This window comes from Vicugna pacos, chromosome 32 (genome assembly GCF_048564905.1).
Source record: "Vicugna pacos chromosome 32, VicPac4, whole genome shotgun sequence".
Taxonomy (NCBI): domain Eukaryota; kingdom Metazoa; phylum Chordata; class Mammalia; order Artiodactyla; family Camelidae; genus Vicugna; species Vicugna pacos.
In genome coordinates, this window is record NC_133018.1 from 15,603,596 (window position 1) to 15,628,121 (window position 24,526).

The 24,526-nt window shown below is 40.9% G+C and overlaps 1 protein-coding gene across 8 annotated transcripts in view; it reads right to left on the minus strand.

Annotated features, from left to right (window-relative positions):
* The window catches only part of CIT (citron rho-interacting serine/threonine kinase), a 149,731-nt gene that overhangs the window by 98,302 nt on the left and 26,903 nt on the right, over nt 1–24,526 (minus strand). For all 8 annotated transcript variants that reach the window (XM_072953653.1, XM_072953655.1, XM_072953654.1 and 5 more), the window contains exons 6-9: nt 22,458–22,600; nt 21,446–21,539; nt 15,354–15,557; nt 13,739–13,892 (exon numbers count right to left, since the gene is read on the minus strand). In XM_072953653.1, the coding sequence (XP_072809754.1) occupies nt 13,739–13,892; nt 15,354–15,557; nt 21,446–21,539; nt 22,458–22,600 (595 nt within the window). The remainder of the gene's footprint in view (nt 1–13,738; nt 13,893–15,353; nt 15,558–21,445; nt 21,540–22,457; nt 22,601–24,526) is intronic.

Below are 24,526 nucleotides of genomic sequence, written 5' to 3' on the forward strand. Positions count from 1 at the left end.
GAATATCAATAACTGACTCTTACAATGGGAGCAACTCCGAGATGAAAAAGATGGCAACAGGAAAAAAGAGCAAGATACCCAATATCAGAGACTTCATGGGAATGAACCACGAGAATAAATTAGCGGATGGGCAAACAGAGCTAGCTACTAAATAAACATTAAGTAATTTAGCCCATGAGAACAGAGTATATCCCCTAGGGCCCCAGGCAAGTCCCCTACTGTCCCCACTCCGGGTAGGAAGTGGCCAGATATCACTTGTCCAAACAACGCTTTGTATACACAATGCAAAAAGAAGATAAATCAGATCCAGTTTCCAATAGACCTGAGTAAATAAAAAATTATCCCATGTCTTTACCTCCCAAAAGAGTCATAAAAAGACTTTAAGGTAATGTTGATTTGGCTGGTGGTCAATTTTTATAATAGTGTCTTCAAAGTAAAAGAAAAAGGAAGTTAGCATTACTCAAGTATGCGCTAATCAATCAATCTCAAGGATGCTAGGGACTGGCTGCCAACAGCTAAGTGGACAACCCCTCAGGTGGCAGACAGGAAATCTCGAAGGAGCTGTGTTCTCTACCTGAATCTCACCATCCTCAAAGCCATGTTCCTACAGGCTGATTAATATCAAATTTTTGGTAAACAACTTATGTTTTCCCACAGAATTAACTTTGAGGGAAGCTCGGTCTCAATTCTGGATCGCACTTCAAACAGCCTTCTAACATTTTAGTGTTACTTTGTTTTTTAATCCCTCTCTTGGTCTCAGTACACAGTGACCTGTGAAACACCTACATAGGATGGAAACATTCAAAAGAGAAATTTTTCAAAGTGCAACTAATCATGGCTGTATTTCTCGCAAAGCTGGGCTTGGATACATCCAGTGTGGGACCCAGGTGGAGGCCCCAGAATATACTTGAACAATGGTTCCTAGGCTTTTACTTCCTGGGACCCACCCATGCTAAGATCCCAACAACTTTTCCTTCAGCACCTTACTCCTTGAATTACCTCCACCCAAGGGCACATCAGACTAGATTCATTCTTTGCTGCCCTCAAGACCTCTGTAGTATCCTTTTCTCCAACATTTTTTAAATTTATTTTTAAATTTTTATTATGAAAACTTTCATATAAACAAAACCTAAATGTCCATCGACAGATGACTGGATAAAGAAGTTGTGGTATATTTATACAATGGAGTACTTCTCAGTCATAAAAAAAGAATAAAATAATGCCATTTGCAGCAACATGGATGGACCTGGAGATCGTCAGTCTAAGTGAAGTAAGCCAGAAAGAGAAAGAAAAATACAATATGACATCACTCATATGTGGACTCTAAAAAAAAGACACAAATGAACTTATTTACAAAACAGAAACAGACTCACACCCATAGAAAACAAACTTACAGCAGAGTGGGGGAGAGAAGGGAAGGGATAAATTGGGAGTTGAAGATTTGCAGATATTAACTACTATATATAAAATAGACAAACAACAGGTTTTTACTGTATAGCACAGGGAGCTATATTCAATACCTTGTACTAACCTATAACAAAAGAATATGAAAAGGGATATATATATGTATGACTGAAGCATTATGCTGAACACCAGAAGTTGACACAGCATTGTAAATGACTATATTTCAATTAAAAAAAAAAAGGAAAACTTCCACGTGCACAGAAGTGGCATGGGAGAAAAATGAGCTCCCGCACGTCATCTCCCATCTTGAACCACTTGCAAGACTTCCAACCTCATTTCATCTCACCTCCATCCCCATTTTATCTGCATGTTCGCTGATTACTAAAAACAAACCCCAGACATCATATGATTTTACCGGTTAACTACAGCAGGAGGTATCCCTAACCCAGGGTCTCCCACCCGTGGCACCACCAGCACTGGGACTGGAGAATGCTTTGTCGTAGGGGACGGACATGTGTATTGCAGGGTGTTGAGCAGTGTCCCTGACCGCTACCCACTAGATGCCAATAACACCAAAAATGCCTCCAGGTATTGCTAAACGTCCTGCAGAGGGGCAAAACTGCCTCCAGTTAAGAACCACTCCTCTAACAGATAAGGACCTTTTAAAAACCGTGACCACCATACCTTCATCACACCCAACAAAATTAAGAGTAACTCCTTAACATTATCTAGTATCACGTTTGTGTCCGATTCTCCCAGTTGTCCCCAAAATGTCTCTATAATTGATTTGTTTGAATCAGGATCCAACCAAGGTTCACACAATTTGGCTGGTGTGTCTCTTATTCTATAAACACTGACTTTTTTTTTTAAATGGCATTTGCTGGTTTAAGAAATGGGATTGACCACATGTCCCTGTAGAATTTCCCACATTCTGGGCTTGGGTGATTGTAGCCTTGTAACATCACTGAACACGTTTCTCTGTCCTCCTATGTTTCCTGTCAACTGGCAGTTAAATCTAGGTCCTCCCATACTCTCATATTCAATTCTCTTGGCGAGAATACTTCCCAGGATGTGCTGTCTACTTAGTAAGTGCCTGACATGAGAGGGCACACCATGCTTCTCTCTCTTCGTATGATGTTAAGAATGATCCATGGGTTCCAGTGGCATTAGCCGGGTCCCTCTCTCATGAAGTTCCCTCTCATCTTTCACTTCATGGTCTCAGCAACCACTGATGACCACTGCCTAGAGCCATCATTTCCTTAAGGGCTGAAAAATGGTGGTTTTCCAATTGCATCATTCCTTCTACGTTTATTTAGCACATCAACAATTTGGTTACCCTGGAATATAAAGACAGGATAAATAGTTCTTTCCCTCTATTTACCAACATTCAGAGTAATGATCTGGGGCTGGGTGGGGACCTTAGCAACTGCCAGAAGTGACCAATGAGATTTCTTTTTCAGTTATCATTATGAACTCATGAATTTTTTTGAATTTGAAGTATAGTTAGTTACAATGTGTCCATTTCTGGTGCGAAGTCTAATGTCCCAGTTGTGTGTGTATGTATGTGTGTGTATATATATATATATACACACACACACATACATACATTTGTTTTCATATTCTTTTTCATTAAAGGTTATTACAAGATACTGAATACAGTTCCCTGTGCTATACACAAGAAATTGGTTTATCTATTTTTATATATAGTTTATATATATACATAAAACTCATGAATTTCTGTATACTTGATGTGTTTCAAACCCCTGCAGTGTTTTTGATCCTCATACTGTTCCATCTTAGGCCAAGAGAAGCCCCTCTCCGCTGTTAGATATTCTTGCCAGAAGAGTCAAATCAGAATCAGAACCTAATTTAGCTTTCGGAACTAATTTCCAGTTTACAGGGACTGGAAAAACAAGTACAAAACCACCACCCACCACCCACCACCATCGTCCCCTAATGAAGAAGCAGAGAGACAAATATGGAGATAGTCTTTAAGACAATGACCCAACTTCTTTGTCATGGGGAAAAAAGTTATGTATGTATATATGTATAGACATAGACATACACAGACCTATATGTATATATAGACACATACATATATATACATGTATATATAGAGAGAGTTTCAGTCATTGCTTGGGGGACAAGGGGAGGAGTGGGAGGGAAGGGATACAAGGGGGCATGAAGAAACTTTAGGGGGTCATGGATGCTCATTACTTTGAGTGTCGATGGTCTCACAGGTGCATACGTATGTCCAAACTGTACATTTAAAATAGATGCATTTGTTGTTTATCTCCCACTCCTCAATAAAGCTGCTTCCAACCACTGGGAAGAGAGAACATTTTGTCCCCAATCTTTTCCGGGGCTAAGGATCTTGCAGCACAGGCTCCTTCATCCCACGAGAGGGAAGCGCTGAATGAACACATCTAGTCTCACCCTTGACTTACTCCTCATCCAGGGAGGGAGGAACTGATCTGACCCATCGGAGCTGGACACTCACAAGGCTGCCGCACTGGAAGACAGGGTGACCCCGCCTCGAAATCAACAACCTGGCTCGACACTTCTGACTTAACTGCCTACGTCCAAACTTGGCGGGCACTTGGTCAACTGACCTCCCTTGTCCTGCTCGTCAATCAGGCCCACCTTCCATGAGAGAAGGCCCACCAGTCTCCCCAGTACCGTGGGTGAATCTACTGGAGCCCTACATCAAAGTGGATGTACTCCCCTTGCCGAGGGTAAAGTGGATACTTTCATCCCTCCCCGGCTATGGGTTCTTTGTGTGTGTGTGTCCTTTGTTGGTCAGAATTTTGAAGGACAGGAAGGGTGGCTCTTGGTCCCCAAACTGCCAATGCTGTAGTTGAACGTTATCTGTTTCTTTCCATCACCAGGGACCAACAGAGTCAGCTGCATGTCTCTTCCAGAGTGAAGACACTGGAAACTGTTTCCGAACCCTCGGTCATGAGCCACCTGCACCTCCTACGCTTTGTCCCTCAGCTTCAATCTGTTCTGACTCCTGCCAACCTCTCTCTTTAGTTCTATCCAAACTCTGTCCCTGGAAAATGAGCATAAATGCAATCACCGCATTTCATGGAATTGACTAGAAAGTTGGCTGCTGAGTAGAGTCCCAGATGGTTAATACAGTTTTGAATCTTTGGCCAAATCATTTCCTGGTTGAACTGAAGGATTGGCTGAGGACTCCAATTTATGGGCTCTCTAACAAACCTATTCCCCATTTCCCATCACCTCCCAGGAAAGGTTAATTTGCCTCATTTAGAAATGATTTCCTCAACTGGAATTTAGCATTACATGATTGGCTTACATGAAGAGGCATCACAGAAGTGGTCATAGGGAAATCTCAGGGCACATATTAGAGGGATGTGGTCCACCATGTCACGAGGGGTCTCATTTTGGGGAACCCAACGATGAAATTCCTCAGGGCTCAGTATCCAGAAAGTTGAGTCTTTTCAGAGCACACCACCCTGGATTTTCTTTTCTCATGGGACGGAGGCTCTGATAACTGTTTATTCTCCTTTTTGATTTGGCCATCAGGAGGCTGAGGACCCCACATCTGCCCCCATCTAGCAATTTAACAGGAACTTGTTTTTACTCTAACCCTAACTTTATTTCCTGACCCTGATATGCCCTTCACCCAGATTTCTCGATTTATTTATTTCTATCCTTTTAATATTGCAATTATCTCTAAAGTAAGCCATCTCAATTTCTCTTGGAATAAAGTGGAATACTATGTATTTTTAACATCTCCGGTGGTAGCTTCTAAATTCAAACTACAGGGGGAAAAATCCTATAATCCTAATCCATAAGCATTTCGCTCTTTTCAGCCTATTTTCTCCTGTCAATAACTTACTCTCTTAAGAAAAATCCCTGAGAGACATATAAATATTCACCTATGTATCTCTTCAGGCTCTAAGAGCTACTGACTACGTGTCTTTATTATTCCTTTTTTATGTTTTAGCAGGTGGTGCCCACACGCTCCTTGTCTAGTAAGCTGAGTTTCTGCCAGCACTACTGCAACATCCCCCTGTCTTCCCCGCCTCCTCTCCCTCGTGCTGATTCTCCAACACCCCCAGCTCCCCTTCCTCACTTCCCCCAGCCACTGCAGTGACTGGCTGGGTATCTAACAGGGAGATACGTTTAAAGGCCAACCAAGACTAATGGAGAAGTATATCTACCATCCTCCTCAAACTAGCTCAGAAAACAAAGGGGCAAGGGTATAGCTCAGTGGTAGTGCTTAGCATGCATGAGGTCCTGGGTTCAGTCCCCAGTACCTCCATTAAACACACAAACCAACCTAATTACCTCCTCCTCCCCAAAAAAGAAATGAAAAACAAGAAATGAGGGGAGGGGGAGGCTCAAATGATAGAAACCTCCAAATAAGCAGACCTTAAGAAGGCCCCCAACACACACACACACACACACACACACACACACACAAACAATGTCAAGTCACTGAGATAACACAGAACACCAAAATAAATAAATGAAGTATTCATGTTAAAACCATAAAGGGTTTCCATTTGAGAAGAGAGAACTGCTCATCAGAAACCAATGCCAGGATGGCCAATTCAAAGAGTAAACATGGTGAGATCGAACAAAGACTTCTCCTCCATTTATTTCAATGATGCGGGAAAACAGCCTGACAATAGACACTCCCGAATTTTTAGCAGGCAGTACAACGATGTCATTCAGAGTACAAGCTACACTGGATACTCTATTAGCACATAGAATATTCCAGGAAGTTATAGAAGGAGCTGACAGGAATGATTCACTTTAGGGAGAGGCACTGGGCATGGCGCGGGAAGGAGACATTTTTTCACTGTTTAACCTTCTGTGTTGCTTGAAATTTATTACCATGGACAGTACTGCTTTTTCAACTAAATCTTAAAAAGCAAAGTGAACGTGGAGTCTGGGAGACTTGAGTTAGACTCCTGCCACTGCCAACTCCTGGTTCAGTGACCTTTGCCAAGTGACTTCATCTCTTTAGGCCTCAGGATCCTCATCTGCACTGTGGGACCAAACACACAGTATCTGCCTCAGGGAGGGCTTAGGAGGAGTAAATAGGACAACCATATGCACAGTGTGCTTAGCAGAGCCCCCAGGCACCTAACAGGTGCTCAATAAAGGGTATGGCAATATAGCACATACCTGAAAACTGTAACTGAAGGAAATTTTTGTTTTAATTGAAGTATAGCCAGTTTACAATGCTGTGTCAATTTCTGGTGCACAGCATAACAGTTCCGTCATACACATACATATATGTATTTCTTTCATGTTCTTTTTCATTATAGCTTACTACAAGGAATTGAATATAGTTCCCTGTGCTATAAAGTAGAAACTTGTTTATTTATTTTATATATAGTAGTCAGTATCTGCAAATCTCGAACTCCCAATTTATCCCTTCCCCAGCTGGTAACCATAAGTTTGTTTTCTATGTCTGTGAGTCTGTTTCTGTTTTGTAAATAAGTTCATTTGTCTTTAGATTCCACATATGAGTGATATCATATGATATTTTTCTTTCTCTTTCTAGAATGACGATCTTTTCAGGTCCATCCATGTTGCTGCAAATGGCATTATTTTATCTTTTTATCACTGAGTAGTATTCCATTGTATAAATATACCACAACTTAATCCATCCTTAATTAAAAGTAAATATGGTTATACCCATTATCTTGCAATAACTTGTAATGGAACATAATTTGCAAAAATACTAAATCACTATGCAATACACCTGAAACCAATACAATATTGTAAAATCAACTATACTTCAATTTTTTTTTAAAAAGTAAATATGGGACAAGAGTAAGCTGTGGGATAGGGGTGGAAGGCATACAAACGCCTTTTTTGTTTGTTTTGTTCTACAACCACCTATTTGCTATCAGGAAGCAAAGATTAAGTTAAACCACCATCTTCAGAGATGAAGGATTGTAAGTCCATCTGAAAGAAAAGCTTCAAATTCCAAAAGCAGAGCCTAATATCCAGTGTTTCTAAGTGGTTCCATCTACCCTCAGCCAAAAAGCAGTCCCCCCTTACCCTGAGCCCAGAGGACAAAACAAGGAGGACTTCACAAAGATGAGTGAGAAACTCTAAGGCTGATATATCTCATTTTCTTCTTTTGCAGGCTTCACAAATGCTACACACAGGAATCTTATTCCTAGGGATCTTATTAAAGTGCAGCTTCTGACTCAGCAGGTCTGGGGTGGAGGGGGGCCTGGGTCTCTGCATCTCTAACAAGCTCCCTGGTGATGTTAGTGGTGCTGATGCTGCTGGTCCATGGACCACACTCTACATCATAGCAAGGTTCCACTGACCCCAGACTACGTTCCCACTGCTTGTTAACAACGGCAGTCTTGAGTGATTCTCATTATTGGAATACTCTCTCTCCCAGTAAAAACCTAACCAATTCTTCTAAAACAAGTTCTCAACTAGGAGTGGCTGTGCCCCTCAAGGGACACTGGGCAAATGTCTAGAGACATTTTGGGTTGTCACAAGGGGCAGGGTGTACTGGCATCTATGGGTACAGGCCAGGGTGCTGCTGAACATCCTGCAACTCACATTAGCAGTCCCCAAACAAATATCTGGTCCTAAAAGTCATCAGTGCCGAGGCTGAGGAACCACATAACCTCAAACAAACAGAAAACATGAATCAAGTCCTCTCAATTCAACTTGAGACTATCAATTGCAATTTTAGAAGTGGGTCATCAATCCAACATGGTCCTTTCCCAGGCTAGATCTGAAGTGTGGGGAGGGTAATAGATTAACAGAAAGGACAGAATGCTGTACATGGGGAAGGGTTCACTGTGTCATAGTCTTTCTTTAAGATCAAGTACGTGTGATTTGGTAAGCCAGTGGGCGACCTACCAAGCAAAATTTCTACCATTTTAAGGTATGGCAATTTAAACAGGACCACAGCTCTGTTTAAGCAAGGACCTATAGTTTAGACTGTAAGTTCCCTGAAAGCCAGGGCTGTATCCAAATTTGTTCATCAACAGAGCTACAGCACCTAACATGGCACTTAGAACACTGCAGATACGCAAGTATCACGATGAATCTTACAGATTCAAAATTACAATTCCAAATGTGCTGAAATGGACAGACATTAAGCAATGGTTTATTACTTGTTATCACGACAAACGTCATTAATAACAATTACTTATGCTAAGGCATGCATGGTATTGTAGAAAGAGTGTGGGCTCTAGAATTGCCCAGACCTCAACCTAAATCTAGACTCTCTCTCTCTCACTTGCTATAGAACCTGGGACAAGTTATCACAGTGTCCACATCATAGTATGAATACAGTAATCCTTACCTCTGAATTGTTTTGAAGTAATACAGTGTAATACACTTAAATACCTGGGGGTTGGCACAGAACAACTGATACTTAACCAGTCTTTCCTATTGTACTGAAGGACTGGAGAACACCCAGTAGGTCTCATGGTGCTGATCTGTGCACACAACAGTGTGTACGAATTTCACCCGAGGCTAGGAAGCTGTAGAATCCCTTTTCTTTAAACCAAAGGCTGTGACCCCTCGGGTTTACTGAGAAATCACAGACTTACTTGTGGTTTCATTATGGCCGTTCAGGGCCAGGTAGTGAATAATGATCAGAGACAAGGGCAGAGGGAGATCTCAGTGCTGATCTGCAAGGGACCAACACTGAGTCACTGCCGGATTGAAGTGAAATGTACTCTGTGCTAACAAATGCTTAAGACCTGGAAACGCAGAATAACTTTGCAACAACTGTGCCTTTCTGAGAAGAGTGAAAGAAAGAAGATGCGAGAGAAAAAGCCCACGTTGTAAGTAACAGACAAACAAGTTCTCTAGAGCATTAGAACAGATGTGCTAGGAAATCACCCACAATCAGCATGCACATTATGTATTACTCACTGTCAAGACATGGCAGTCTTTTTTTTTTTTTTTGGTGGGGAGGGAGTAATTAAGTTTATTTATTTTTTTAGAGGAGGCGCTGGAGATTGAACCCAAGCCTCCATGCATGCTAAGCATGCACTCTACCACTTGAGCTATATACCCTCCCCCGCCCAAGACAAGGCGGTCTTGAATGAAAGCGGCAAGCGTGCTGGTTCCACTGACATCACTAGCCTTTAGGGGAGGATATTTTAAAAGATGTGAGTAGAAGGGCATACCAGACAGTAAAACTTTCCCATTGACAGGAGCAGGTGCATGATGCCAGGAAATGAAGGCATAACCCCTAAGGCATGAAAGAGGAGGTCTGACTGGCTTCCAGAAGCCCACAAAATCAGGCTAGGGGAGCAATGAGACTTGCCCAGTATCACTGGAACTGCACAGCCCAGGGCAGCTAGTACACTTCAGAAGCCCCCCACTTCAACTTGGAAAGCAGCCTTAAAATAATGATGATAAGTAACTGAAAACTCAACCTTCAATCTGATCATGCAAGACTGGGAATGAAGCATCAGAGTAATAGGTACACGGTGACATCCATGAGTGTGGCTGTAACTCATCAGAGAGCTCTTGACTTGCTGGGAGAATAAACATTCCTGAACTTGGTCAGATTCTTGGTTCGCACCGTGTTGCCCACAGCAACTCCAGGGGAGGACCCAAGAGGGCACAGATGCTCCTCAGGGTCAAAGCCAAGGCATGTCCTAGTTTCTCCCAGGAGCCACCCCCAATTCTGTCACTCATAAATTTGCCCAGACCATTCTGAAACTGCATTCATATATCCTGCCAGGACCACCTCTTGAGATAATGAGTTTTACAAGATTACTACCTGCTGTGTTAAGCAGTACTTCCTTTCATTGGTTACAACAAGAAAAAGAAGAATTAGGGTTGAAATAGTGGAAAGGCTAATGTTGCTTTCATTAAAGAACAATCTTGTGTATGGAAAGTGGAACTATTCAACAGCCTGGAACCACTAGGCATTTGAGCAGCAACCATGAACTCAGGAAACCTAATGACTTCAAGTGCTTTGGTTGATGAAAGTCACTCAACATGTGTTTATGAAAAACAGGACTGGACAAAGGCATAATTTTTGTTAGAGTTACCTAGTTAGAAAATAGCTCAAATATCATGGAGTCCAGAAATGTCTTCAATCACAAAACCCTCAACTAATTACAAATACACAGGGATGAGAAGTTGGTGAAAAACAGGAAAATCTGCTGGGAGACATTGAAATTAATACCTTGGCTCTCTGCATAGTCAGGGATGTGACGGAACCTTCAGGAAAAGGCTCTACCAATCCTCAGTGCACATGGAGATCCCACCCACCGGCTGAACTACACTAAGTGACTCAGCCAGGATTAGTCTCATTGACTGCAGACATTCTAATTGCAATATGGTACCCTGGATTGATTCCTGGAACAGAAAAGGGACATGAGTGGGGAAACTGGCGAAAACTGGAATACAGTCTGAAGTTTAACTAACAGTAATGCATCAATATTAATCTCATTTTGACAAATGTGGCATTGTTATGAAAGATGCTAACATTACGGGAAACAGGGAGAAGGGTATGCGGGAACTCTATACTCTCTTTGCAACTTCTCTTTAAATCTTATATTATTTCAGAGTAAAAGGGTTACTAAAATTAAAATAAAAAAAAAATTTTAAAGCAAACATATTTCATGACTCTTCAGAGCCACTATACTGGGAGTTAGAAGTCAATAAAAAACCATCAAGAGTTTCTGTTAGTTTTAGAATCAGGATTCATGGCAAAAGACATGAAAAGACATTTTTCTAAAGAAGATGTACATAGGACCAAGAGGTGTATGAAAAGGCGTTAATCATCATTCATCATCAGAGAAATGCAAATCAGAACCACAATGAGATATTACTTCATACCTATTAGGATGGCTATCACCAAAAAGACAAGAGATAATGTGCTGGCAAGGATGTAGAGAAAAAGGAAAGCTTGTCACTGTTGGTAGGAATATAAATTGGTACAGCCACTAAGGAAACAGTAGAGTTTAATCAAAAAACTAAAAAATAGGACTACCATATGATCCAGGAATCCCTACTCTGGGTATATACCCAAAGAAAATGAAATTGGTACCTGGAAAAGCTATCCATGCTCCCACATTCATGGCAGCATCATTCACAGTAGCTGAGATACGGAGTCAATCTCACTGTCTGCCAGTGGACGAATGGATTAAAGAAGAAGGAAATCCTGCCATTTGAGACAACATGGATGAAGCTGGAGGTCATGATGCTAAGGGAACTAAGACAGGCACAGAAAGAAAGAAAACTCACGATCTCACTTACACAGGAATCTAAAAAAGTTGAATATATAGAAGCACAGAGTAGAAAGATAGTTACCAGCGGTGGGGAGGTGGGGGAAACGGGGAGATGCTGGTCAAAGGGTACAAGGCTGGAGTGATGTAGGATGACTAAGTCCTAGAGATCTAATGTACAGCACATGACTACTGTTAATAGTACTATATTGTTATATTGAAAACTGAAATTTTGAATATTGAAAATTTGTTAAGAGAGTCGATTTCAGGTTGCTCTCATGAAAGGAAGGAAGGAAGGAAGGAAGGAAACTATGTGAAGAGACAAATATGTTAATTAGCCTGACAGTAGTAATCATTTCACCATGCACATGTATATCAAATCATCACGTTGTGTGCCTTAAATATACAATTTTTATTTAAAAAACTAAATTTTAAATCAGAATAAAGATTAGTTGGGTGAGGAGTACTCCCTGATATGAACTGGGTGTAGGAGGGGGGTAAATATGTGTTAAAGGTGAGGAAAAACTAAGGACACAGAAAAGTTCAGCAGAGCCACAGAAGACACAGCGAGTGAGTCAAGTGTGGAAGCAACAAGTATGAAGATGGCTATAGTGATCCATTACAAAGTCATCTCATCCCAGTGATAACCATGACCTTCCAAAGATGGGGCTCAAGACAGACATCATGGGCCACGGTCTAGACTGACATGTATCCCCTCCAGGCACCATGCAATCAACAGAACAGTACTTACTCCCCCTTGGAAGCCCAATAAGCCTAAAACCTATAACCAGCCTGAGAGAAGAGAGAACAAAAGCTAGGACTTCTGACACAATACCAAACACAGTATCAAGGTTCACCAAAATACAAAATAAAGTAATTAATCACCACTGACCGAGTTAGTTGAGTGGAGATCGGTCATTAGGCATAATTGGCAGGTGCACGCAGAAAAAATTAACTGCTTATTCAAGATTACAGAGAGAAAGGGTAGGGTAAGGAAGGATTAAGTACTGGAGCAGCATCGAAAAGAAACTGGATCAAATCTTTCCAAAAGCAAAAAAGGAAGACTGCACTGAAAAGACATTGCTGATTAAAAGCTCTGAACCTTGGAGCTTTGGGGGTTGATGCCTAAAGACGAGAAAAATACAATATTGCTCCCAGAAGAAAAAAGAAATCACCAAGACAGATTTATGGAAATACAGCCTATTTAATTATTCTGGCAGGAGATTAGAGAAACCATTGAAGTGGCTTTCATCTGGACGATACTGGATCTTAACTCAATGCATAGCTTCCTGAGGAAGGGGTAAGAGGTTATAACTACAACACAGCTCCAACTAGAAGCCTGGTGTTGACACCTAGAAATGGATTCCATTTCCCCACCTCCCCTCATCACCAAAAATAAAACACACACTCCACCAGGCCAATTCCTTCCCGACTCTAATCTATGCTATTCACTGGGTCAGGTCATTAGATCCAGGAGTAAAAAAGACTGAGAAAAAATCACCAACTTGTTAAAAAAAAAAAAAAGCAGTTTGGTTTTGTTGATAATAAGTCAGGTCTTTGTTTTTAATGAATTTAGTTTGCACTAGTTGATAACAAAGTGATGTACGAATGAATTCACTGTGCACACGCATTACAGATTTTACATGCTTGTGAGCAAAGACAAATATTTTAGAGGGAAACAAACAAACACAGCAAGGCATTTATGGTTTTAGTGCAGGCTTGGCCATTAGCAAAACAACCTTGGCACTCTGCCTAATCTCTGAGTCTTTTAATCCGTGAATGAAATACCTATAAGGCCGACTTTTCCTCCGGGAAGAAACTGCCAAACCAACTGACAACCTTCAACCTCTATCAATCTGTACCCCTAACGTACTGAGAGAGAATATTCCAAAGGCCACAGAAACACAGAGTTTGAAAAATGACCCCATTCTATGCAAACAATTTTAAAGAAGAAATATTACTAAGGACAGCTACATCATGTGCCTCTTCTCTTCTCGTAATTACAACTCTTATTTATATAATTTATACCCGCTTCAGTGGGCCAGAATAATTTCAGATCATTCTTACATGTTTCTTAATCCCAACCCCGGAACTGAAGGGAACACAGCTCTACTTACAGTTATGAATGTTATTCCAGTCGATTTTAGAGAAAAAAGGATGACAGCAAAGGTCTTCAAACGTCAGCCTCTCTTTCTGGCCACACAACAAACTTTGGATCAGATCAAGTAATTCACTGCTAACTTTGGGGTCATCTGGAAACTTCAAAAACCGCTAGAAAATAATTTCCAAAGGAAATAAAAGAATTATTCCCTTAGCAAATTCAGCTTCTCATGTCCCCAAGTTTAAAAAGTATTTCTCATTTATCCAAGTTGGTTTTTTTTTTCCCTTAAAGAAGGAAGTTTAGTGCCCTCTTAACTTTGGACCAAAGGCATGTTCCCAAAATAAATGGCCTGCTCACATCAATAGGGCAGCTCCGTTGCAAGGGTTCCATATCCTTCATGGCTGATCTCTGCTCCCCTCTCCCGTCTCATCTAGCTACACTCCCCACCGTCCTGTGCTACCCAACAATGATGCGCTATTTAAAGCTGCCTGAACAGACCTTGCTGTTCCCTCTGGCTAGAAGGCCCTCCCCAACCCAAGCCCCTCTTCCCTACCTACACCCCCGCCTCCCTCTTCCACCCCATCACTCCCTCCTGCATGTTCCCTCTGTGCTCCATTTTTGCATGTACACAGTATATTCTGATTTCCCTGTGGTGATGGAGAAAGAAGGCAGAGAGCACCTGCTCCTCCTCGCCCATCACTGCAAGCCTGGTAACATAACGATACCTTGTACAGCTCACTCATTACTGAATGAATGGACTGAAGTGGAGGAAACCAATTAGCCCCAAGAGTCATCTCAGGGGAAACTTTAACTCAAGAGGAGACTGAAGAATAACAAATAACACACGTATGCATGAAGCATATACAACATGCATTATACATAGAAAAATACCTATTAAGCATCCTGCAAAGACGAAACTGAAAGAGATACAAAAACCCGTGAAATAAATTCTTCCTTTTGGTTGAAACTAAAACATAGATCTTTATCACATCCTTAAGAAATGGGCTTAATATAGTGGCAAATACAGTTTATTAGAAAATAGATTAAATTCTACTTTATGTATGTATTACTGTATCTCTAATTTATGTCTTCATTGATTTTTTACTGCCATATTTGATAGCTAGTAGTAATAAGATGTAGCATAGCATACTATCAAGAGCATGGATTTCAAAGCCAGACTGCCTGTGTTACTTAACCACTCTGTGCTTTAGTTTCCTCATCTGTAAAATGAAAATAATAATGTCATCTACCTCAAAGGACTGTTTGAGGACTAGCCAAGTTAATGACCTATAGTTCATCAATTCTAAGACTCCCGTTTCATTCACATGTAACAGCACTGAAATCAAAATGCATTTCATAATCAATGAAATATTCTAGATTAATTGGCAGCAGTTTTTTCCTTCTAAATGGTACAGAAAATGATGGCACAGGCGAACAATTACTGGCAGCTGAGAGTCAATACAATACAATCAATAAAGTATTTAGAGCCATTTTGGCACAAAGTAAGTGCTAGGTAAGTACTTGCTATTGTTAGTATCCAGATCTGCTGGTTTACAATATAAACGTTCATTTGCACAATTTTTAAATGGCGTTTCTTGACATTACGTCAAAATCTAATAATGGCTCTTTACCTGGAAATTCATGATGTTACTGAAGGTTCTGGCTGAGGTTCCCTCGGTGAACGGGGACCTTCCGTAAACCATCTCATAAGCGATAACTCCCACCGACCACCAATCACACTCGAGTCCGTAGACACCTTTTCCATCCCCGTTCAACACAGTCAGCACTTCAGGGGCCATGTAATCTGGGGTCCCAATCGGGAGTTTGGCATTCACCTAGAAACCCATAAATAAAATGAGCCACAGCAAATTTTCAATTACCTTCAAATAGATTGCCAAGAGCCACAATTCAGACATAAGCTGATTTGTGACTGATTATACTATTCTCCCAGGCACTTGAACCTTCTGTCAAGTGGCACAGCTTCAGGAAATGCAAATGATTTACTAATTTTAAAAAAAAAAATTTTTTTAAAGCACATAATATAATCCAAAGGCAAAGGGGCCAGAGCTATTGATGACATACACCCTTTGGTTACACAAATGACAGTTGGGTGCATACCTGGGACGGAAGATGTCTTTCCTGATACACCCTACTGATAGAACTTCTCTTACTTATGAAAATGGCAAAATGATAACATCTAAAGATGAATCCAAAAGATCATCTTTCACTGTTATTGAAAAACTGGCAGCTAGCTGACAACACAATACTGCAAACAAGGCTTATCTCAAGTTTAAACATTTGGAGTCAACATTCCTACTTCAGCCCACCCGCAGAGCAAGATGTGATACTTAAGTTCCACCAGAGGTCAAGTGTTAATGAGTTAGTTTTCCTCACCCCCAACCCCTGTTCCTGGGTTCCCTCCCCACTGTTTAGAAACACAGGGCCCTCCAATCTGGTGGCATCCAAGCACCTGACCTTGACAGAGAACTATCAGGACGACGCTAGGAGGTCTTTTATAAAGCCAAATATATATTCCATTTAAAGAACTGCCCTTATTTCTGAGAAGTTATCTTTCTGACTGGTTTAGTGCTTAAACATCCTTTCTTTCTTGACATGATGCTGATGAAAGAGGTGGGTTTTCTGCCCCTCACCCCAATCCCTTCCTAGGAAACCTAATAAGCTGGCAACCTTCCGGTTTTCCAAACTGTCTAGAAGTTTTACTGAGCCATGAAATTCGAAGTCTGAGGATCACCTCTCTAACCTTCTTCCCCATTAAAACAGAGAGGGCCTTGTATTAGTCACATACTGGGCTGACCAGTTGCCCAATAACTCTACCTCTAAAAAGGCTTCCCTCGCTTGAGCAGCTGCATGGTGCAAAAGAACTTCCCCCCATTAAAGGATGTTAAGTGCATCTGAATAAGCCAAGCGATTTTATAGATAAGGCCACACATCTTTAAGGCTGGGCTTTACATATCAAGAAAGTCCATTTGCCTTACTTTGATTTGACAGGAGACTGAGAAGAAAGCGAACGTTTAGAGAAGACACCAGGAGGTCTCCTTTCTCCAGTGATGAAGACCCAAGCTCTTCCAGTCTGAAACTTTAATTTTATCCATTCCTCTGCCTCAGAGACCCACTGTTACAGGAAACAAACCCATTCTCCTGACTCCCTTCTCTTTTCACCCCTTCCCTCAGGCCCACCACAGGTTTTTTTTTTTTCCAAACCCTAAACCCAGAAAACAGTGTGATACCCAGAAAACAGTGTGATACTGTTACTCCTGACACAAGTCAGCCATCACTTTGGGCAACAGGATTTCCATGGGAAACACACATGGGGAAGCTACACCACCCAAGAAAAAAACCACAGGCCTGTGCTGAGAGACAAAAGTAAGGCAAAAGAAAATGTCTGGTCACCAAGACAGAGCACCTTAAGCCTGAGGAACTGAAAGTAGCTTAAGTCAAGGGGAGGTCTTGATGGCGGGAAGCCTAAGCCAAGACTTCTGTCTTTTAATGTGTATGTAAATGTTAATGAGCTCAGCACAGAATTAGGATTAAATTACAGGGTTTTGGTAAAACAAACAAACAAACAAACAAACAAAAAACCTTCAATGCTGACAATGAGAAATAAATATTTTTAAAATATCAAAACCAGAGAAGAAAGACTATAATACCTTGGTTTGATTGGGTATTGGTAAAGCCACTGTATCGGTGATTAAATGCTTACCCTTTATGCCGAACTACCTGGCAGAACCCTTAATGCACACTCCTCAAATACGCATCCTTGGCACTTACTGGGTTTTATTCTATCATCATACTAGACTGGGAATATTCTGTTCTTGCTGGCAGCTCCTGAAACTTGGTGACTTGTTCAAAAAGAGTTGAACTTGACTGGGTCACGTTTACAAGCATGACCCAGCAAAAAGTATAAATTGCCAATGCTTCATTTTCAAACTAATGATTAGATTTATCAAAGAGAGTCAGATAACTGCATAACTAATTTTTGCCCCATAACAGGGCAAATGTGATTATATACATTTATGTCTAATAATTTTGTAATTTTACAAAATTTTCATGGAAAACACTCCCTAGCCTGCTTTTTGTATTCTCCAACTAAATACAGTAAATAGCAATTAACAAAGACTTAGTGACAATTAATGACTACTAAAGTGTCCATTAGTTATTGACCTCCACGTACTTTTCCATTAGTTCCATAGTCTAATCTCACACATCCTGATAAGGATTTTACAAGATGCTTTCACTCTCTTCTGGTGGCAATTCATAGCCAGCTAATCTGGGTAAGACATTAAAGTGGGACTGTGTACTAGAAGTCCAGCCACATCATCTGACAAGGCCCTAATTTTACTAAACTTTGGTTAAATTTTCACTATATTAACAGGGAAGAAAATATACCAGTTCAAAAGGAGACAGTAAGAACATGACTATAAACAGAGACAGAGGAGTCAGTTTCATTTGGAGAGATAGAGGGTTTAAAAAAAAAGGAAAGAAAGGAAAGAAAGGAAGGGATTAACCTAGCAGATTCTTTAACAAGCAGAGGGCAGATGTGAAAAGGGGAAGAAAACCAGTCTTCATCCTCCCAATCCCCTTCCCATAAAATGCTTATACATAAAGCTATTTCAACCCAACTTTCCTGCTCTAGTTGCCCAGGGCATAAACATACACCTGCAGAAGCAGGGTGGAAAATATTCTCACTAGGTTGGCTCCTCTTGTGGAAAAGTAATAAAATCTTTCCACTCCTCCATAAATCTCAAAAAGGGCTATCTCCTATGGGTTTCCAACTGCTAAATGGTAGTGATTATCACTTAAGATGCTATAATGCTCTTTATTTATAATCTCCTTACAATTGTTTTCGTTAGAGCTGAGAGAGACAGGTTGGAACTGTCAGCTGTTTGCCATTCTTTGAGATTCTAATAAGGTGAAGTGGGTGACATCTCAGCTCAACACCCAAACCTCCAGGCAGTACAATCCACCTGCGTCTACTAACGAAAATACTCCAAAGCAACATTCTGGCTAAGAAGCTTAAATAAAGACAATGGAAGATGGAAAACTCAACAGAGCTACAATTCACAAACATCCACAATACAGAAACAATCTGTAGCAGTGGTAGGGAAACAGATGAATGGATCTGGGGTAATACAGAGTAATTTCAGCAAATGTGAATTATATTTTATATAGTATATTTTGAGTATAAAAGTACTTTAAAAACCTACTTTAGTCTGCTCAAATCTGTGAACCTGAAACTGATCTAAAAAATAAAGTCTATTAATAAAAAAATTTTTTAAACCTACTTCAGACCTACAAAACATCCTATTTAGAGGAAACATGTTTCACCCAGCCCCATGGATCAAAAATAACCAAGAGAAAAAAAAAAGTGTAATTCTATATCCACACAGGATTTGATCTGGATTGTAGATTATTGGTCTTTTATAACAAAAGGGTCTTTGCACTTGAAACAAGGCTAGAAATTCCTCCTCATCTGCTTGTCACATCGGCCCTAAGAGGACAAAGTTCTGGGGAAGTGATTCTCTGAGAGGAAATACAATATTCTCAAGTGTGCGGGACCAAGTGCTATTACCTCCTTGACCAAAATAATCAGGGCTTGACCACTGAGCTGCAAATAAAGCGGAGTGCCTCTGGGAGGCTCCCCACCTAACGTGAAGGATGCTACGGTTAGAACTGAAAAAGGCAATTTGCCACACTGAGAAACAGAAATCCGAAATGAATAGAAGTCCTGTCTCCCCACTAAGCACTCTGAAAATAGTGACTCCAGGTGCAGAGACAGGATCCTACTCTTTATTCTCATTTATTTACCAGGCAGTGACTGGATCGAAACAGAGTTTTCCGAGTAGGTTTTATCACAAACACATATTGCTGGCTCTCATTAATAAGCTCTCTGATGCTTCTCAATCTATGGCAGTGTTTCTCCACCAGGGGTGATTCTGTCCCCCAGGAAACATTTGGCAATGTCTGGAGACATGTTTAATTGTCACAACTGGAAATGGGGGTGCCACTGGCTTCTAGTGGGTAGAGGCCGGGGATGCAGCTGAACATCCTACAATACAGAGGATAGCCCACCACAGCACAGAATTATCTAGACGAAAATGTCAATGGTGCTAACTATGTCAATGCTTCATTTTATTTCTAGATGCGTGAGTTTATTAAGATCACTAATGCAATGTGTGTAAGTTTTTGAATCCTAGATGATAAAACTGTATTCTTGAACTTTTTTTCTGTGTTTTATTCCACTAAATTCAATTCTTAACTTTTCATGCTGTTTCTGAATTGTATATAACTTTTAAAACATAAAATGTTTTGATTCTATAATCTAATTTTAATTCAAGTACAGTCAGTTACAATGTGTCAATTTCTGCTGTACAGCACAATGTCCCAATCATGCATACACATACATATATTCGTTTTCATATTTTTTCATTAAAGCTTGTAAGATATTGAATATAGCTCCCTGTGCTACACAGAAGAAACTTGATTTTTTTTTAATCTATAATCTAATTACTAATGTAATGGTCAAGTGGAATAGATTATAAGAACAAAATCTAGGAGGTAAAAAAACAAACAGTGCTGAGGCTGAAGAACACTGACCTTAGAGGACATAGTGAGCCTGTTTTCCCAAGGGCCTGAACCCCAGGTAAGTTATCTCAAGCAGGGAGAACAGAACTGGGAGGCCAAACCTGAGAATGCAAAGAGCTAACACAACCCCAAGCCTTTCCCTAACATCATCCTGGTGGTACCCACCTTTCTTCCAAGCAACTCGAGAGAAAAAATGACATTTTTACATATTGCCCTTTATAAGGACTACATTCTCAGAACCCAGAGGCATTCTGAACAGCAGCCCCTCTAACCTCTTAATTTGTGCATTTTAACTAGAATGAGCATTTTCTAGAGAAAGAATAAAAGGCCAAGTTCCTAAGGATTTGTCCAGGCCACCAAGTTATTCAGTTGAGAAATTCGTCTTAAAAATCTAAGTCAATTTTTTTCTTAGACCTACCATTTTTGGCCTAGTTGACTTGAAAATTTACATTTTAGCATGTACCGACTTTATTAGATTTTTTAAATCTAATTTTCCTCTACTTTGTCATCTTTTTCCTGACGTATTCCCACTCTTAATTTCAGTAGCTACCCTCCTGCCTTCCTATTAGCACATGGAATACAGCTTAACAATAATTAGCATGTGGAATACAGCTTAATTTTTACCAAAGGTCCAGGATTTAGACTTGACATTTCGAGCACTTGGTTCTTAATGCTTAAGGATATTTGGTTCAAATGCTCTCTAGTGATTAATTTCAATTTCACTGCATGAGAAATAGAGGATTTGAGATAAATAAAGTTATACTTCAAAATATTTTCAAGTAAAAAAAGATAGTGTAACAGAAGACAGTTTATAACCAGTAAGGAAAATGAAGGGAAAAACAAAATATGCATTCTCCCTTCTTTTTAACCAAACTATAAGAATGTTCCTAAAAATGTTTTATAAGGTATTAACAGGTATTTTATATAAACAGGTACCATGTCAAGTAAGTCTGGAAAACAGCTTTGTGTCCCCGCTGCCCTGCAGAGATATCATTTCATACACTGGCAGATGAAGGCTCCAAAATGTCGCTCAATTTTATCTCCATTTTTCAAACTTATCAGGACCACAGAACACTCTGTAGTTCAACCTCTATTAAGCTATCTTATTCCATTTTGTTACCATCTTATTTGAGTTCATTTTTGCAGCTGATCCAAAATCCACCAGCTTGATGTGTCCCGTCCGGTCAATGAGGATGTTCTCGGGCTTGACGTCTCTGGTAAGAAAATCAGGGCCAAAAATTAGTGTTGTTTTCTCCATGCCAACCATCAAGCAGCTGCTGGATATTGATACTGGCTCGGCCAGGAATCTTAGTGTCTGTGTTCTGCTCTACAGACCTCCCTACTGATGGCATAAATAATGAGCATCCTGCAAAACATATCTAAGTGAAAGAAGAAGAGAGAAAGAAAAGAAGGGAGGGAGGGAGGAGAGAGAGGGAGAGGAAGGAAGGAAGGAACAAAAGGAGGAGAGGAGGGAGGGATGGGGAGGAAAGCAGAAAAGGAATAAATACATGTTATTAGGTGGATTATTGCTCCTAGAGACACACATCTCACATTAGGAAAACTAAGGCCAAAAGGAGCTAGGGGATTTGCCCAAGGCCATGTGGCTGGTCAGTGAAAAGCTGAGACTCAACTCAGGATTCTGTGGCTCCCAGTCTAACCATCATTCCATTCCCCCAACATTCTCAGATGTTCATAAAACACCAGATGAGTGAAGATGCAAAGAAACACTTTGTGACTGAGGATCTGAGGGAACATTTTTGTAAATCACTAACGGGCAAGGTCAGAGGTACAACTTCACTGCCTGCCGTTCCTACATGGTATGCCATTTCCTTGCACAAACCAAATTCAGTTTTTCTACCATGCAAGAGTTTCCAGGCTTATTAGCTACATTAACAGATTTAACTGGCAGGCTTGAGAGGTTTGCAATTTTAGATCTGTTTCATCGTTGAATGGGTAAGCCAAGCGGCCTGCCATTTTGGAAAACTTGCTTTCAGCCAATAATGGTGAAGACCGGCTAAAAATTGGACGAAGTGTTATTTTGATGCTGAAATCATTCATCCATTCACTCTTTTGCAGGAACTCTGGGATGATACAGATACATTCTCAGTAAACTACCAGAGAGTCTCACTTACCGATGTACGTATCCCATCTGATGAACGCTGTGAACAGCCAAAATCAGTTCGGCTAGGTAAAACTGAATAATATTTTCATCCAATTGGTCCTCATATCTATTCAAAAGTGACAGCAAATCCCCTCCAGGCTGATATTCCATGACCTGTATAGAATGCCAAAGTCATTCATTCTTCATACACCCAAAAAAAAAAAAAAACAAAAAAAGGGAGAGGGGATGTTTTCCATCAGATCCTCAAACACTGTGTGACGTGTTAGAATTACAACGTCTCCACAAAACCGTGAAGATGTCTGAGACATCTTATAAGTCAGGTAGAATGAGGTCCCTGCCCTGAGGAAATTACATCCGTTACCCAAGAGAATCAATACAATGAAAGATGGACCCCAGACCCCGTGCGCAAAGGCAAGCTTAAGAGGTTGAATTACATCCACCCACTCACCCACCCACCAAGTCAACAACTCAGACGTTCCCTAGGATTAGGTACACAGCATAGATGGAAATTCCTCGGGGGGTTGGGCAACAAATCCTCTTGCCTCCTTCCTCTTGCCCCAGGCACCCAGCAGAGTACAGAGGTATGTAAAAAAAGTGACACGATCTTTTCCTTTAACACTCAATGTGCAAGGCAATATGACCATCTCTGTTAAAAATGTAAATGTGAACATATACCCTATGACCCAGTAACTCCACCCCTGACAATTTATTTTACAAGAACTTACAGTAGTTTGCAGATGGATAAAGAAATTCACTGCAGTACTGTTTGTCACATGGGGAGAAGAAAAAAACCTAGAAATCACCCAAAGGGCCACCATTACAAGTGCTAAAATATGATCTATCTAAATAATGGGATAAGATGGAGATATTTAAAATGAATAGACTCTGGGAGAGGGTATAGGTCTGTGGTAGACAGCATGCTTAGCATGCACGAGGTCCTGGGTTCAATCCCCAGTATCTCCATTAAAATAAAATTAAAAAACAATTAAAAAAAAGAACCAATTACCTCCCCACCCAAAAAAAATAAATTAAAAAAAAGAATGGACTCCATCTATTTATTCTGCCATGGGAAGCTATCCATAATATAAAGCGATGTCCTAAACAGGATACAGTAAAACTTCTTTTCTGTGATTTCCAAAAAAAAAAAAAAAGAATCAATCACACTTGTTAGTATATACACGGGGGGGAAATCTGGAAAAATATAAAGTACAGCCTCAGGTTACTTGTTTGATTAGTAAAAAATGTCTTCCATCCCAAGGAACTGAAATCCTTCCTCCTTTTGATGGTAACCAAGTGTGATATTACCGAGTTAACACGGGGCTTCGGGGCCAATCTGCCTCGGTGGCTTCAAACCTCAGCCTGGCGACTTCGCCTCTGCCTTTCAGTTTCGTCCCCTGTAAAATGGGAGCAGGACTAACTGCCCTGCAATACTGCGCCTGGCGTCAACAAGGTCCTCCCCGACCCTTCCCGCTCTGGCTGGGAGACACTTGGGCCCATTCTGACCACCTTTGCAACCGTGTCAACCCTCCCTGAATTCTCCTCCTGCCCTTTGCTCTCATTTCCCATTTCATGAGCCACACTATAAATGTCGTTCATTTTAAGTTGTCTCAAATCCTTTCTGAAACAAGGCAGATCCAAATAAATGCCTTTTAAAAACCACCTCTCACACCACTGCCTCCCAGAGGCCAGCTCTGGGAGGTGACATCTCTCCATCCTCCTCCAAACTCCTGTGGGCTTCAAGTCCAGACGGAGAAGGGAAACTCCAGTCAGCTCGGATGTGGAGCATGGGCAGGTAAGCCCGGGCCCCAGGCTGGTCCAGTAAAGACCCTGCCCTGCAGCTAGTCAGCCCCCCACCAGGGACCCCTGGAGGGGCCAGTGACTTGCATGTCCTCCCTAAGACACCCTCGTCACTGGCATCTTCCACACAGCAGATACTCAACCAAACACTGGATAGTCTGAAGACTGAGGTTCCATTTGCACTGAAAAAGCATTGATTTATGAACTAAACAAAAACAGCAACACTTGGAAGGGGCAGCAGTTGAGATGCAGACTTTATTTCCCCCAAATTCATGGCAGATG